Source organism: Manis pentadactyla, chromosome 15, assembly GCF_030020395.1.
Source record: "Manis pentadactyla isolate mManPen7 chromosome 15, mManPen7.hap1, whole genome shotgun sequence".
NCBI classification, from domain to species: Eukaryota; Metazoa; Chordata; class Mammalia; order Pholidota; family Manidae; genus Manis; species Manis pentadactyla.
In genome coordinates, this window is record NC_080033.1 from 717,762 (window position 1) to 730,039 (window position 12,278).

General features: G+C 55.4%; 2 protein-coding genes across 5 annotated transcripts; one reads left to right on the plus strand and one right to left on the minus strand.

The window, feature by feature from the left end:
* Positions 1–909: 909 nt before the first annotated feature.
* Positions 910–6,240, minus strand: BCL2L12 (BCL2 like 12). Of its 2 annotated transcripts, XM_036885476.2 has the most exons (7): positions 6,104–6,235; positions 5,355–5,469; positions 5,007–5,146; positions 4,253–4,339; positions 4,078–4,169; positions 3,053–3,340; positions 910–1,104 (listed from the first exon to the last, which is right to left on the minus strand). In XM_036885476.2, exons 2-7 carry the CDS (start codon positions 5,459–5,461, stop codon positions 1,054–1,056), a joined length of 765 nt encoding a protein of 254 aa, XP_036741371.2. In that variant the 5' UTR covers positions 5,462–5,469; positions 6,104–6,235; the 3' UTR covers positions 910–1,053. The 2 variants fall into 2 exon arrangements, with proteins under 2 accessions (XP_036741371.2, XP_057349568.1); XM_057493585.1 differs by lacking the exon at positions 3,053–3,340 and having other exon boundaries at positions 6,104–6,240.
* Positions 6,241–6,282: 42 nt separating this feature from the next.
* IRF3 (interferon regulatory factor 3) lies at positions 6,283–11,295 on the plus strand. 3 transcript variants are annotated; one of them, XM_036885473.2, is made up of 8 exons: positions 6,283–6,509; positions 7,244–7,416; positions 8,053–8,221; positions 8,299–8,369; positions 9,006–9,198; positions 9,293–9,673; positions 10,477–10,592; positions 11,058–11,295. In XM_036885473.2, exons 2-8 carry the CDS (start codon positions 7,252–7,254, stop codon positions 11,223–11,225), a joined length of 1,263 nt encoding a protein of 420 aa, XP_036741368.1. In that variant the 5' UTR covers positions 6,283–6,509; positions 7,244–7,251; the 3' UTR covers positions 11,226–11,295. The 3 variants fall into 3 exon arrangements, with proteins under 3 accessions (XP_036741368.1, XP_057349566.1, XP_057349567.1); XM_057493583.1 differs by having other exon boundaries at positions 6,283–6,505; XM_057493584.1 differs by lacking the exon at positions 10,477–10,592.
* The last annotated feature ends 983 nt before the right edge of the window (positions 11,296–12,278 follow it).

Consider the following 12,278-nt stretch of genomic DNA (forward strand, 5'->3'; position numbering starts at 1 on the left):
CTAGGCCTGGGGCAGCAGAATGCCACCGTGTGCCAAGCCAGACCCTGCAAGCTCCAGGATAGAAGCTCCTTCATCTGGGCCCTCGTCCTGTGTATCTCCTCATCTGGCTGTTAACTTGTATCCTTTATTAAACTGGTAAACATAAGTGTTTTCCTGAGCTCTGTGAGCTGCTCTAGCAAATTCATCGAACCTAAGGAGGAGATGGTTGGAACCTCCAATCTGTAGCCCGTAGGTGGGAAGCACAGGTTAACAGCCTGGGGCTTGCGACCGGCGTCTGGAGTTGGGGGTGGAGGGCAGTCTTGTAGGACGGAGCCCTTAGCCTGGGGAATCTGGTGCTGTCTCTGGGCAGAGAGCATCAGAATCGAGTTCTTGGATACCCCGCTGATGCTTGAAAATCGCTCAGTTCTCAAGATGAGACACCCCCCCACACACACATTAGAATTGGGTCTGGGAACCCACAAGGAGTTAGGCACACCCATCACAGGGGCTATAGCCCTAAAAAAGTGACAAACCCCTGGTCTACAGGTAAATAAGGAGAAACCAGCAAAAATGGCTCAGAAGGAAGAGTAGGGGGAGAAAAACGAGAAGATGGTGGTGGTTGGATGCCCCCATGTAGGAAGATCATAACTTTCTTCTGGAACTAGCCAGAAAGACTCCAGGGCTAACAGGATGGGATTCGCTGGAATAAATAAATCATGCAAATAGGGAAAAAAAATGTAATTAACTGGAATCCTATTTGCAGATGTCCACAAACAAGCCGTATGTTTAGGTGACAGGTGCTCCACCTAAATATTTCTAGAATGAACGGGTTGGCTCTGTCCTCAGTTTACAAGTCAGAGAGATTTCTGAACCAAATCTCCTGTACTTAGAACTTGAGCTCTTGAGTGAAAGGACAATTACTTGAAAAACTTTTTAATAAGAAAAAACATTAAACAATTTATTTTTGGCAAAAACAGGGAGGGGCAGCCACCACCCCACAGCCCTGAGTGGAAGAGGGAGGCTCGGAAAAGGGGGACAAGAGGTCTGATCCTGTCGCAGCTTCTGAGGAAGATCTCAGTCCAGGGGTAGGTTCAAGTCCACAGGTGAAACAGCCAGGATGCCCTCCTGGAGGGGAAAAGCAGCAGAGTGCTGAGCAGAGAGGGGTCCCCCACTCACAGTGGCATCTGCACCCGCCCGGTGGGAGCGGAGACGGGAAGGCAAGGAGCCAGAGAGGCGGGCAGGGACAGGGGGGTGAGTGTGCGCAGACTCTAGGATACAGGCCCAGAGAGAGAGGGAAAGATAGCCGCAGGCTGGAAGGCCGGGCACCAGAGTGGGACAGACAGAGACCTGGAGAAGGGGAACAAAGTCCTGGGGTTTTAATGATTAAGAACTCTGGCTTTGTGTCAAACTCCTGATCCCAGCCCCCTGCAAGAAGGAAGTTCCCTGTAAGTTCCTGTAAGACAACGATAATAACCAAATCCCAAAGATTGTTGTGGAGTTTAAATGGGATCATTCCACTGAAGTCCTCGCCCAGCACCTGGCAAAGCTTACCAGTAAAAATAGTAAGTTTCACAAGTAAACCAGCTTCTGTGCTGAGCTCCAGACAATTAGATCCACTGTCCCCTCATCGCCTTGCCTTGAGGTCTGAAGGGTGACTCTCCCGTCACTGGACCGCCTGCAGTCCTGTCTGACTCTCCCACAGACTCGTTCCCCCTTTCCCCCGCAGTGCTCTCCCCACCTCAGGGAACACCAGATGTAGCCCTACAGACGCACAGGCCAGCATCCCTGGCATTATGCTTGACCCCCGTCTTCCACTCAGTCACCACCCAGACCCCATTAGAGAAGTCTATCGGCTCTACCTCCAAATTAAATCCAGAACCCCCCCGATAATCCTCAGAGAACCCCACTCTCGTCTCCAGCCTCAGCTCCTGCTCCGGACTCCTTACTTCCGCCCTCACCCCCTAGAGTATCCCCCCACGCAGCCGCCAGAGGGCGCCGGTCAACACCTAAGTCGGCTCAGCGCCCTCGCGTACTCCTGGCTCACACTCAAAGCCGAAGTTCTCACCGTGACCACAGGCCCTGCACCATGTGGCCGCCCCTCCTGCTCTCATCTTTCGCTCTCTCCCTCTCGCTCCAGCCTTACTGGTCTCCTTGATGCTCAAGCACACACCTGCCAGCTCCTATCAGTCCGTGAAGCAGTGGTTACATAGTGAGAGCCTGGCATGCGTCCTTCTCTCACTGAATCCCCACTGCGACAAGGCAGGGTAAGTGAGGTGGTGCCCATTGGGCGGGGGGAGACTGGTGCTCTGAGAGATGCGGACAGTTGCCAAGGTCACACAGCCAGTAGATTAGAGCCCAGTCCAGCTCTGAGCCCCGCACTAGATTTAAAGCAGTGACCAAGCAAGGTTAAGACTTCCTGGTTTTCTGAAGCTGGTATGTTATGGGCGAAGGGAGACAAGAAATAAAAAGAAATAGTTAAGTAAAACAAGTCGTTTCTACCACCTGTTAGAAGGTGTGGGTTGAAAGGTGCAGTGTTATGGACGGGAGTAAAGCAGCAGAGGGAAAGGGAGCGGGTGGGAGGGCGTTGGCTATGGTTGCGATTTTAAAGCGAGACCAGGAAGGTTTTACTAGGGGTGATAACTTGAGCAGAGCAGAGGTGAGGCAGGGAGATACCCGGGCAAGGGCATTCCGGCAGGCAGTGTGGGAGAGGCTGACAGTCACCAGATAATCACACAAATGCCCACGGAATGCCAAGTACCTACAAGGACCATCTCATTTTAATCCTCACAATAACCCTTTGAATTAGGTGGTACCTCTCCCCTTTACAGATGAGAAAACTGAGGTCCAGGCCTCACTTGTTTCCGACTCTAACAGTCTATACCAGAGTGGCTTAAGGCGGGCATGGGGTCTGCGAGATGACCGCAGTGCTTGGTGTACAGCGGGTGCTCAGACTCAGAACAGGTGAGAGGTAGGGCTGGGAGAACACGTGTGAAGTCTGAAAAGAAGCCACGTCCCCCCAACACCCACAGTACAGTTGGGTAAAGGGAGCCCCAGAAAGGCTTTGGCGGCTCACCCAGCCCCCTTGGGCCTGGATCCAGGGCGCGAAGCTGTGCACATGCTCCACGCTGAGTCCAGCCAAGGTGCCCCCGAGCCGGGCCACGCGCCGGCTCAGCTCCATGGCCAGGGCTAGGCGGGCCAGGGGCTCCGGGGATGGCGGTGGAGGCCCGGGGCACGCCAACAAGGGGCGCGCTTGACAGGGGTGAGCGCTGCCCTCCCGGCTGGAGAACAGCTCCACTAGGCGGGCGAAGGAGCCCGCGGAGAGGCGGGCCAGCTTTCCGCGCAGGGCGGGGTCTGAGGCCAGCTGTGGGGTGGGGAGGGGAAGAGGCAGGGTCCGCTTCAGTCACGCCAGCCAATAAGGGGGTGGGAGGCGTGGCTTCCGGGTCCCGGAGCGTTCTAGACACACAACAAACCAATCATGAACTAGACTACGTCTCTGCCAAACTACTCCCGGGAAGGTGGCTGAAAACCCGGGGTTGTAAAATGTTAGACCTTCAGGCCCCGGCCCCGGTGGGCTTCTCAGGCAGCCCCTGAGGCCAGGCTAAGGTCTACAACAACCTTGCCTTTCACCACACAATGAATATTACAGGACCATACAATCTGCCCAAACTTCTGAGCAAACACAAGGGCGGAGTCACAAGCCACGCTTCCACCAGAGTCCATTTCCCCCACGTTCTAGGTCATGCCCCTATACAGATATTAGGGCTGCTACATATTTTAGACAGCCCTCTCCACCTCCCCTATCCTCCCACCATACATTCACTCCCTTACTTCAACTGTTCCCAGTCTGTTTCCTAGATCATGTTTCTGAGGGTACACCCCACGCTTTTAGGCCAGGCCCCTCTATAACGATCAAAGAAAGCCACTCTTACTGTGCTGCCCGGACCATACCTCTGTCACTCAGCCTTTCACTGAAGCTTTGTCCCACCCTCTCCCTATGTGACCATCCAATGAGAATGCAGACCCAGCTTTTGACCCCAATGCCCCTAACCATCCGGAAATTCATATCCTAGCTAAGGGATGGAACAGGTTGCCTGTCACCTTTTCATTGATGACTTCTGCCTCCTCCTCCAGCAAGGCCACCAGCCTCCGCAGCAGGGCTTCCTTCTCTGTGGGTGGAGGACTCTGCAACTCTGGGGGGTACAAGAGAATTCAGCTAGGGGCGGACCCTGGCAATCCTACCCTCATCCCTCTCCAGGGCCTCTCTGCACCTCACCTGGGCTAGGTGGGGATCTCAGTTTCTCTTGGACCAGCTGTTCCAGCCGCTGGGCCACCAGGGCATAGAAGTCTGGAGTAGCTGGGCCTGAAAAGAGTCAATGATGGGTCGCCAGGACATCAAAACCTTGAAGATGATCTCATCCAAGGAAGGCAAACACATGCACTCCAGTTGCTACCGATCTATCCCTCCCCATGTCAGGCATCATCAACAGGTCACAGAACTCTCCTCCTCAGCTGTGGAATCCTTTTCAAGCTAACACTCCCAGTAGCCATTATTTGTCTATCTAGGTTCACATATGAAAGGAAACCTTTTAATCAAGTCCACTCTTGATCAAGTCCAATGACCACCCCTCATTCCTACTTTGCTACTGGAGAAACACAGAAGTAGGGAAGAAAGGGATTTTCCTCAGAGTCATATAACCAAACAGCCAGGGAGCTTTGATGGAAGACCAGGTCTCCTGCCTTTTACCCGGGTTACTGGTACAAAAGTTGTAGGGTAAGGGAAGCATGTAGGAAAGAGAAAACAAATAGAAAGGGACCAAAAGTCCTTCTGAAGCCAGCTCACAGACTCGAGAGACAGCAATCTGACTGGGGAGGAAGGTGGGGAGGAGCACGGAATGGCGAGGATAGGAGTCCCCACATAGTTACTCTCTAGCTGAGCAATCTTGAACTACTTCCTGATCCTGTCTATGCTTTAAGAATCAAAGCTTCTGGTCTTGCCAGTTCATGGGTGATCTGGGGAAATCTCTTACCAGGCTCTGAACCATAGCAGGGGTGGAGGGGCAAGGAGCAAGGCCGAGGGGACTTGAGGGGAACTGCACCTCGCCCCAGAGGGCAGGGAAGACATCTTCGAAGGCGGCTCAGGAAGTCTGTTGGCTCCTGGGCAGGGATCCTGGAGAAGGGGACCTGAGAGAGTGACCCCAAAGTCCCTTGCAAGCAGTCCTTTTCCTCCCACTGAGCGTTTCTCCTGACAACCCCCCCAGACAAGGAATAGAGCCAGACACATAAGAGGGGAAGGGAGACAGACAAGCCAGGAGCAGGAGTTAGATATTCGCCAGCCCAAATGCAGGCCCCTGAGGGAGGAGGACAACTCCCTTTACCTGGGTAGGGTTGGAACGGGGGAACCGGAAGCCTCACCCCGCCTAAGGAAGGCAGCTAGGACCCTCAGCGTGTCCTCTCGGAGCCCAAGCTCTTCCGACCCTGCCATGCGGGCACCTGTGAGAGAGGGTCATGGGGGACGGACTCCAGGGTTCGGCAGAAGTGGAGGCTTGAGGCCCAAACTCCTAGTCACTAAATGAGGAGGGGGCCAGGACTCCTAAGTCCCCAAGTGAGGAAGGGGCTGGAGATCTGGACTCCTACAGTCTTTTGGAGGAGTTGGGGCTTGGGGACCCAGACTCTTGAGTTCCCGAAGGAAGAAGAGGGATGAGAACGAAGACTCGTTGATCCTGGGAGAGGACGAGGCTGGAGACACGGATTCCTGGGTCTAAGGCAGAAGGGGGCCTGGACTCTTGAGTTTTTGGAGAAGGTAGCTTGGGGTCTGGACTCTTGAGTCTGTGAGAGAAGGGGGCTGGGGCTCCAACTTCTGGATTCTTAAGACATACGTCAAACTACCCATGTCCTTAAAACACCAGGAACTACCAATCCCAGGAGGCTTCATGGCAAACACTCCCTTCCGTCCGCTTTGGCTCACCGCGTAGCCTGCTGGGAGGTGTAGTCCCATCTGCCCAACTCAGGTTGGACGCTTTGGGGACCCGAGACGCTTGGATATCAGAGAAGTGAGTCTGGGGTTCCCGCTGCTGAAACCCGGTCTCTTCCCTCCTCATCCCAGCCTTTGCTAACGCCCACTTACCTGGGCCCTGGCCCCGCCGCCGCCACCTTCTCCACTGAACTTGTATAAACTTTTATTTAGAAGTACAACTTCCACGCGCCTGCGCATGACATCCTGCAAACGTAGAAAGGGCGGAGCGTTCGGTGCCCGCTTAATTTGCATGTGACGTTCCCAGCATGCCCGTGGCAGGAAGGCCTGAAAAGGGCATGGGGTGGGGGACGTCGGGACTTTCGGTGCCGCCTCTTTGGCTCTGGAGTCTTGTCACCCAACTGACAAGAAAGTTGTCTTTATTTCAAGAAACCGGTAGAAAAGAAAACCCTGCCGCTGTAAAACTGAGCTGACGAGAAGGAGGGTGTGCAGCTGTGAGTTCAAGAGCTACCGGACCCTAAAGGCAGGGTCCAGCACCCTACGCGCCCCGACCTTGTACGTAGGTATCATGGAAGAACCGAGGAGTTGGTGGCGGCCGCGAGTGAGGAACGGGAGAAAGGATGGGCCTGTCCTGAAAGTGGAGCCAGGAGGGAAAACAGTGAAGCAATGTCCGACGCTGGAGAAAATCTTTAAACAAGTAGCAGGGAGGCGTCTACACTGGGAGCTCTAGAGGTGGACTCTGCAAATGGGAGGCTGTCCACTCTAGGAAGTGGGGTGTGCCCTGGGGGAGGCTGTCTGTCTGGGGGGGAATTGTGACTGGAGGATCTACGGTGGAAATAGGTGAGGGACTCTTCTATGTGGGAACTGTGCAAGGGAGTCTACACTAGATTAAGTGCGAGAGGTAGAGGTCTAATGTGCATAGCGGCTGCATTGAAATGACGAGGGCAGGCTCTACCTCGGAAGTGTCGGTACCTGCACTGGGTGATGTGGGGTAGGAAGGCAGGGGCTCATAAGGAAAGAGCAAAGGATCTATGCGAGTGCAGTTGGGAGGGTAAAGAGTCTGCACAGAAAAAGCTGGAGAAAGAAAGGGGTTTTCAAATGGATTTGAGAGGGAGTCTGCTGAATTGGGGACTCTCTCTAGACGACGGGAGGAGGAAGTCCTGCTTTGTACCCCACGAAAATATAGGTGAAGGACTTGGCCATGGCTCCATGAGAGGGAGGTCTGGGTGCATAACCACCAGGTCGGCTGGGTGTGGGAAGCTGTCCACACCCAGGAATACCCTCTGCGCACAGGCCCTACCATGGGAACCCAAAAGCCGCGAATTCTGCCCTGGTTGGTGTCACAGCTGGACCTGGGGCACCTGGAGGGCGTGGCCTGGCTGGACGGGAGCCGCAGGCGCTTCCGCATCCCTTGGAAGCACGGCTTGCGGCAGGATGCCCAGCAGGAGGACTTCGGCATCTTCCAGGTGCTTGCGCGCCCGCACGCCTGAAACCCGGCGCGGGCAGGGTGGACTCCAAGGGAGCCAGACCAAGGAAGCGGGGTTAGCGTGCATGGGGCGGGCCTTCGCTAATGCTGGCAGGTGGAGGTAGGTCGAGTTAGAACCGGTGGAGCCGGGGTTATGATGCGTGTCGGATATCAGGCAGGGATGGAATGGCTAGGTTTCGGGAATAGAGTCGGAAAAGTGAAGGAATTACATCCTGGGAGTTCCGGGATCGCTTGGGGCAGGACTCGTCGTTGTAGAATTCTGGGGGTGGGTCTTGGGACATTAGAGGCGAGACGCGGCCCCCAAACTGAGGTTAGTTACCACCAAATTAGGATACAGCAGTGGTGATGATCCGAGTTACAGTGCAAAGGGACTGGGGGTTATTAAATGAGGATGTCCTGAGGTAGGTTGGTGGAATTAGAGTACCGGAATAGAACTTGTAAGGCTGGCTTAGAAAACAAAGGTTTTTTGAAAGATGGTGATGGATGGACTTGATGGGGGCAGAGAATCGAGAATTGGGGATGACACTTTAGAACATGGCAGAGGAGGAGGGTGTTAAGGCCCCTGGGGCAGGGCCTAAGGCATCCTTCCCATATCCTGGTACCACTGGTCCCCCAGGCCTGGGCCGAGGCCAGTGGTGCCTATACCCCTGGGAAGGATAAGCCGGATCTGCCAACCTGGAAGAGGAATTTCCGGTCTGCCTTGAACCGGAAGGAAGTGTTGCGTTTAGCAGAGGACCGGAGCAAGGACCCCCACGACCCGCACAAGATCTACGAGTTTGTGACAGGTGTGTGGGAAGTGGGGCTTTGCATGGAGTGATGTGATTTCTAGCACCCCTATCCCACTGACCATCTTTCTTGACAGGAGTTGGCTACTTTCCTGAGTTGGACACCTCTCCAGACACCAACAGCAGATGCAGTGCCTCTGATACCCAGGTAAGAATTTGCCCCCGTCTTCCTGGCTTCAGTCTGTCCCATCCCATCTTGTTCAGGCCTGCTTGTTTTCCCCTAGACCATTGTCCCTTCCTCTCTAGCCTCCATTCTCTCCCCTGCAGTCTGTCTCCAACCTGATCTAAAGCTGACCTGTCCCTCGCCTGCTTACAGTCCTTCTTTGGCTTCCCAGCATCCTTAGGAGAAAATTCGATTTTCCCTAGGCATTCAAAGCCCTAACACCTTTCCAGGATTCTATAACTTTCCTCACTGTGCAGGGTACCCTCCGCCTCTTGGATACTCAGAACCTCCCTACCCTTGATCTTGCTGATACCTGTGCAGAGGAAATCCTTGCTGAAATTCTGCCCAGCCCTCTCTGACCGAGTCTTGCTTGCAGTGGGTCTCATCTTTAGGCTGGAATTAGCTGCTCCCTCCGGGCCATCATAGCACCCAGCATATGTCAGAGTGCTGACTTTGCTGTCCATGCCCATGGTGGTCTCCCTGCAGACTGGAAGCCCCCTGAGGCACAGCTGAGCTCTGACTCCTCTCTGGGTCCCCACAGTTCTGGGCCACAAGGCCTAGTCTATATGAAGTCTCCTGAAAAGGCTGTGGAAATGCCTGGCTCCTTTTTTTTCTCTACAGGAAGACATTCTGGAGGAGTTACTGAGTGACTTGGTCTTGGTCCCATGCCCAGATGGGGGGCTCTCGAGCCTGGCGGTAGCCCCTGAGAACCCCCCGCAGTTCTTACCGACCGCTGGCTTGGACAGCCCTGTTCCCTGCCCAAACTTGGAATCCCCTGAAAACCCACTGAAACGGCTGCTGGTGCCCGAGGAAGGTGAGTGCCAGCTGTGGGCTGGGAGGGGCTGGGGCGCTGGGACCCTTACACTCTCAATCTCTCCCCCCTTCACATCGCTCTTGCCGCTGCTCAGACTGGGAGTTTGAGGTGACTGCCTTCTACCGGGGCCGCCAAGTCTTCCAGCAGACTGTCTTCTGCCCAGGGGGCCTGCGGCTAGTGGGGCCAGAAGCCGGGGACAGCACACTCCCAGGGCAGCCAATAAGACTGCCAGACCCTGGGGTGTCCCTGACAGACAGGGCCGTGATGGGCTACGTGAGGCGTGTGCTGAGCTGCCTGGGCGGAGGACTAGCTCTGGGGAGGGCGGGGCAGCAGCTCTGGGCCCAGAGGCTGGGGCACTGCCACACATACTGGGCCGTGGGCGAGGAGCTCCTCCCGGACAGTGGTCATGGGCCCAACGGCGAAGTCCCCAAGGACGAGCAAGGAGCCGTGTTCGACCTGAAGCCCTTCGTGTCAGGTGAGTGAGGCGGGGCCTTAGCTCTGCTGTGGGAAGAATTCGGGGGTCTGGAGGTTGGGGACTGAGTTGAATTGACTCTGTTGCTCTGCCTGTGGTTTAACCTGGGGCAACGAACTAGGCTGCTCTGCGTCTGTCAAGTTGGAGGATGTCTCCTCTCTCTCCCTGCCTGCCAGGGGCTGGTGGGAGGCACAGGGCCCCGTGTCGGAAGGTGCTCAGGGAATTAGCTGCCACAGTCATTATTACCCCTTACTGCGGTGGACAGACGTGTGCGAGAGAAACCCGTTAGGACTTTGCTGTCTGACAGGACTCTCTGCAGCAGTGTGAGATGGTCTGCGTCTGCCCTGTCCATTATGGTAGCCACCAGCCACAGCTGGCTATGCGGTTCTTAGGTGAGGGAATACAGCTGAGTTTTAAATTTTGGTTTTTGGTTTTCATGAGTTACAATTTAAATAGCTACGACTAATGGCTACATATCAGAAAGCCTGGCCTTCTGGGGTTAAAGAGCAACTCGTACTCCACAGTCACAGGGGGAGTGACTCCCTGGCCAGGCCTGCTTCTTCCTCCCAAATGCTGAGGCTCGGGTCGGGACAGAGCTTGCAGCCCCACTCCAGTGGGAGGGAGGAGGAGCATTTAAGTCTGGGCCAGACTGTGGGAACATTCCCCAGGTCTCTAGCCCCTGGTGATGGGGGCAGAGGTGCACTGGGCTCTATGCCAGAGGAGCAGGTGAAGGTCCTACTCCAGTTGGTGGGAGAGGGCAAGTACAGGGCTGCTTCCCATTCCTGATGAGGCTTCTGGGCCCCCAGATCTGGTTGCCTTCATCGAAGGAAGTGGACGTTCGCCACGCTACACCCTCTGGTTCTGCGTGGGGGAGCCATGGCCCCAGGAGCAGCCGTGGATCAAGAGGCTCATGATGGTCAAGGTGCTGAGCCCTGGGCTCCTGGACCTGATGGGTGTATCTTGGAGGGAAAAGGTTGCTCCCAGGAACTACAACTTACAGAAGCTCCTGAGAAACTGTAACTTCCAAGAGTCTCTAACCACCAGGAGCTTCTGGTATCCCTCCCGCGGCCTCACCCCCAGAGCTTACTTTCAGCTCTCGAAACCATGTGGAAGTTGGTGGACAAGTCCTAGCAGCCTCTGTGAGGAACCACAGCTCCCAGGAGTCCTAACTTCTGAGAACCTCACGGCAGCCTGAACCCTAGGAACTTTCTCTGGCTTCCCATGGTTGTGAATGGGGGAAAATTACAACTCGCAGCAGCCATGAGCCTAATGGTTCATCCTGGATTGTGGTGGGGGTTGCTGGGAGTTGTAACCCATTCACCCCACCCCCAACAATGGGCAGTATTGGGTGTTTTCCCTGACCCAGGTTTCTTCCTGACCTCTGCAGGTTGTTCCCACGTGCCTCAGGGCCCTGCTGGATATGGCACGGTTAGGGGGTGCCTCCTCCCTGGAGAACACTGTGGACCTGCACATTTCCAACAGCTACCCACTCTCCCTTACCTCGGACCAGTATAAGGCCTACCTCCAGGACCTGATCGAGGACATGGATTTCTAGGTCCCTTCTTCTCATGGGTGCAGGCCCCTTGCTCCTCACCTTGACCAATAAACTTTATTTTTGCCAGTTACCACTTGTGTTCTTTGGTGTTTGGGGTCCCCAGGCCTGCTCTACCTCAAGCTAGGCATTATTCCTTAGGGCCTCAGTTTACCCATCTGTGCAAGCCACCCACAGCCCAGATGCTCACTGCATAAGGGCCAGCTGATAACTCGTCCCCTCCTTACCTCTTTCCAGGGACCTGGTGAGGAGGTTTAAGTCACCCCCGTTTTACAGACCAAGACACTGAGGATTGGAGAGGCACAAAGGTCACAAAGTAGGAAACACAAGGTGGGTCAGAACCAAGTCTGGCTCTAGGCTGCTGCTCTCCCAGGGAGGTCCCAGGGCTGATTCTGGAACTCATCTTGCCTATAAGATGAGTTCTGCCACAGCAAAAGCATGGCCCCTGGCTTGCGGCCGTGCTTGCGGAAGTAGTGGTAGCGCTGGACGTAGGCCCGTACCAGCTTGCCCACCTTCACTGGGTTGATCTCCCCACTTTGCTGTGGCAGAACTCATCTTATAGACAAGAACCAGCCCTGGTTTGGGCCAAAGTCCAGCAACCAGAGTCTCTCGCATGGATTGTCCTGTTGATGGAAGGGACTTGGGTCCCCTTCTAACTCCTGCTGGGTGACCTCAGGCAAGTCCTCCTTTCTGGGCCGTGGGCTCCCTGCTGCATGGGGTGGAGCGGGCAGTTGTAAAGGGGCTCTCTGGGCCCTGGTCCTGGAGCCCAGCCACTCCAGCCCCCTGGGCCCTACCACCTCCTCACTGTGCCCGGGTTCTGCGTAACGGGGTCCGATGGAGGCCGGCACAGCCCTGCCTCCCAGTGTGGTCCTTGCTGCCCCATGTCTGTTTCCCTCTCCTTCTCGGGGGAATGGAATGAGATCACCCCAGCCTCAAAGACTAGGGAAAAGAGAAACCAACTTGGTGGGGGACAAAGATCCTGTTTCTGGGACATCCCAAGGCAGGCAAATAGCACCTAGGTGCCCAGAGCTCAGAAGGCGTAGACCAGGTGGAGCC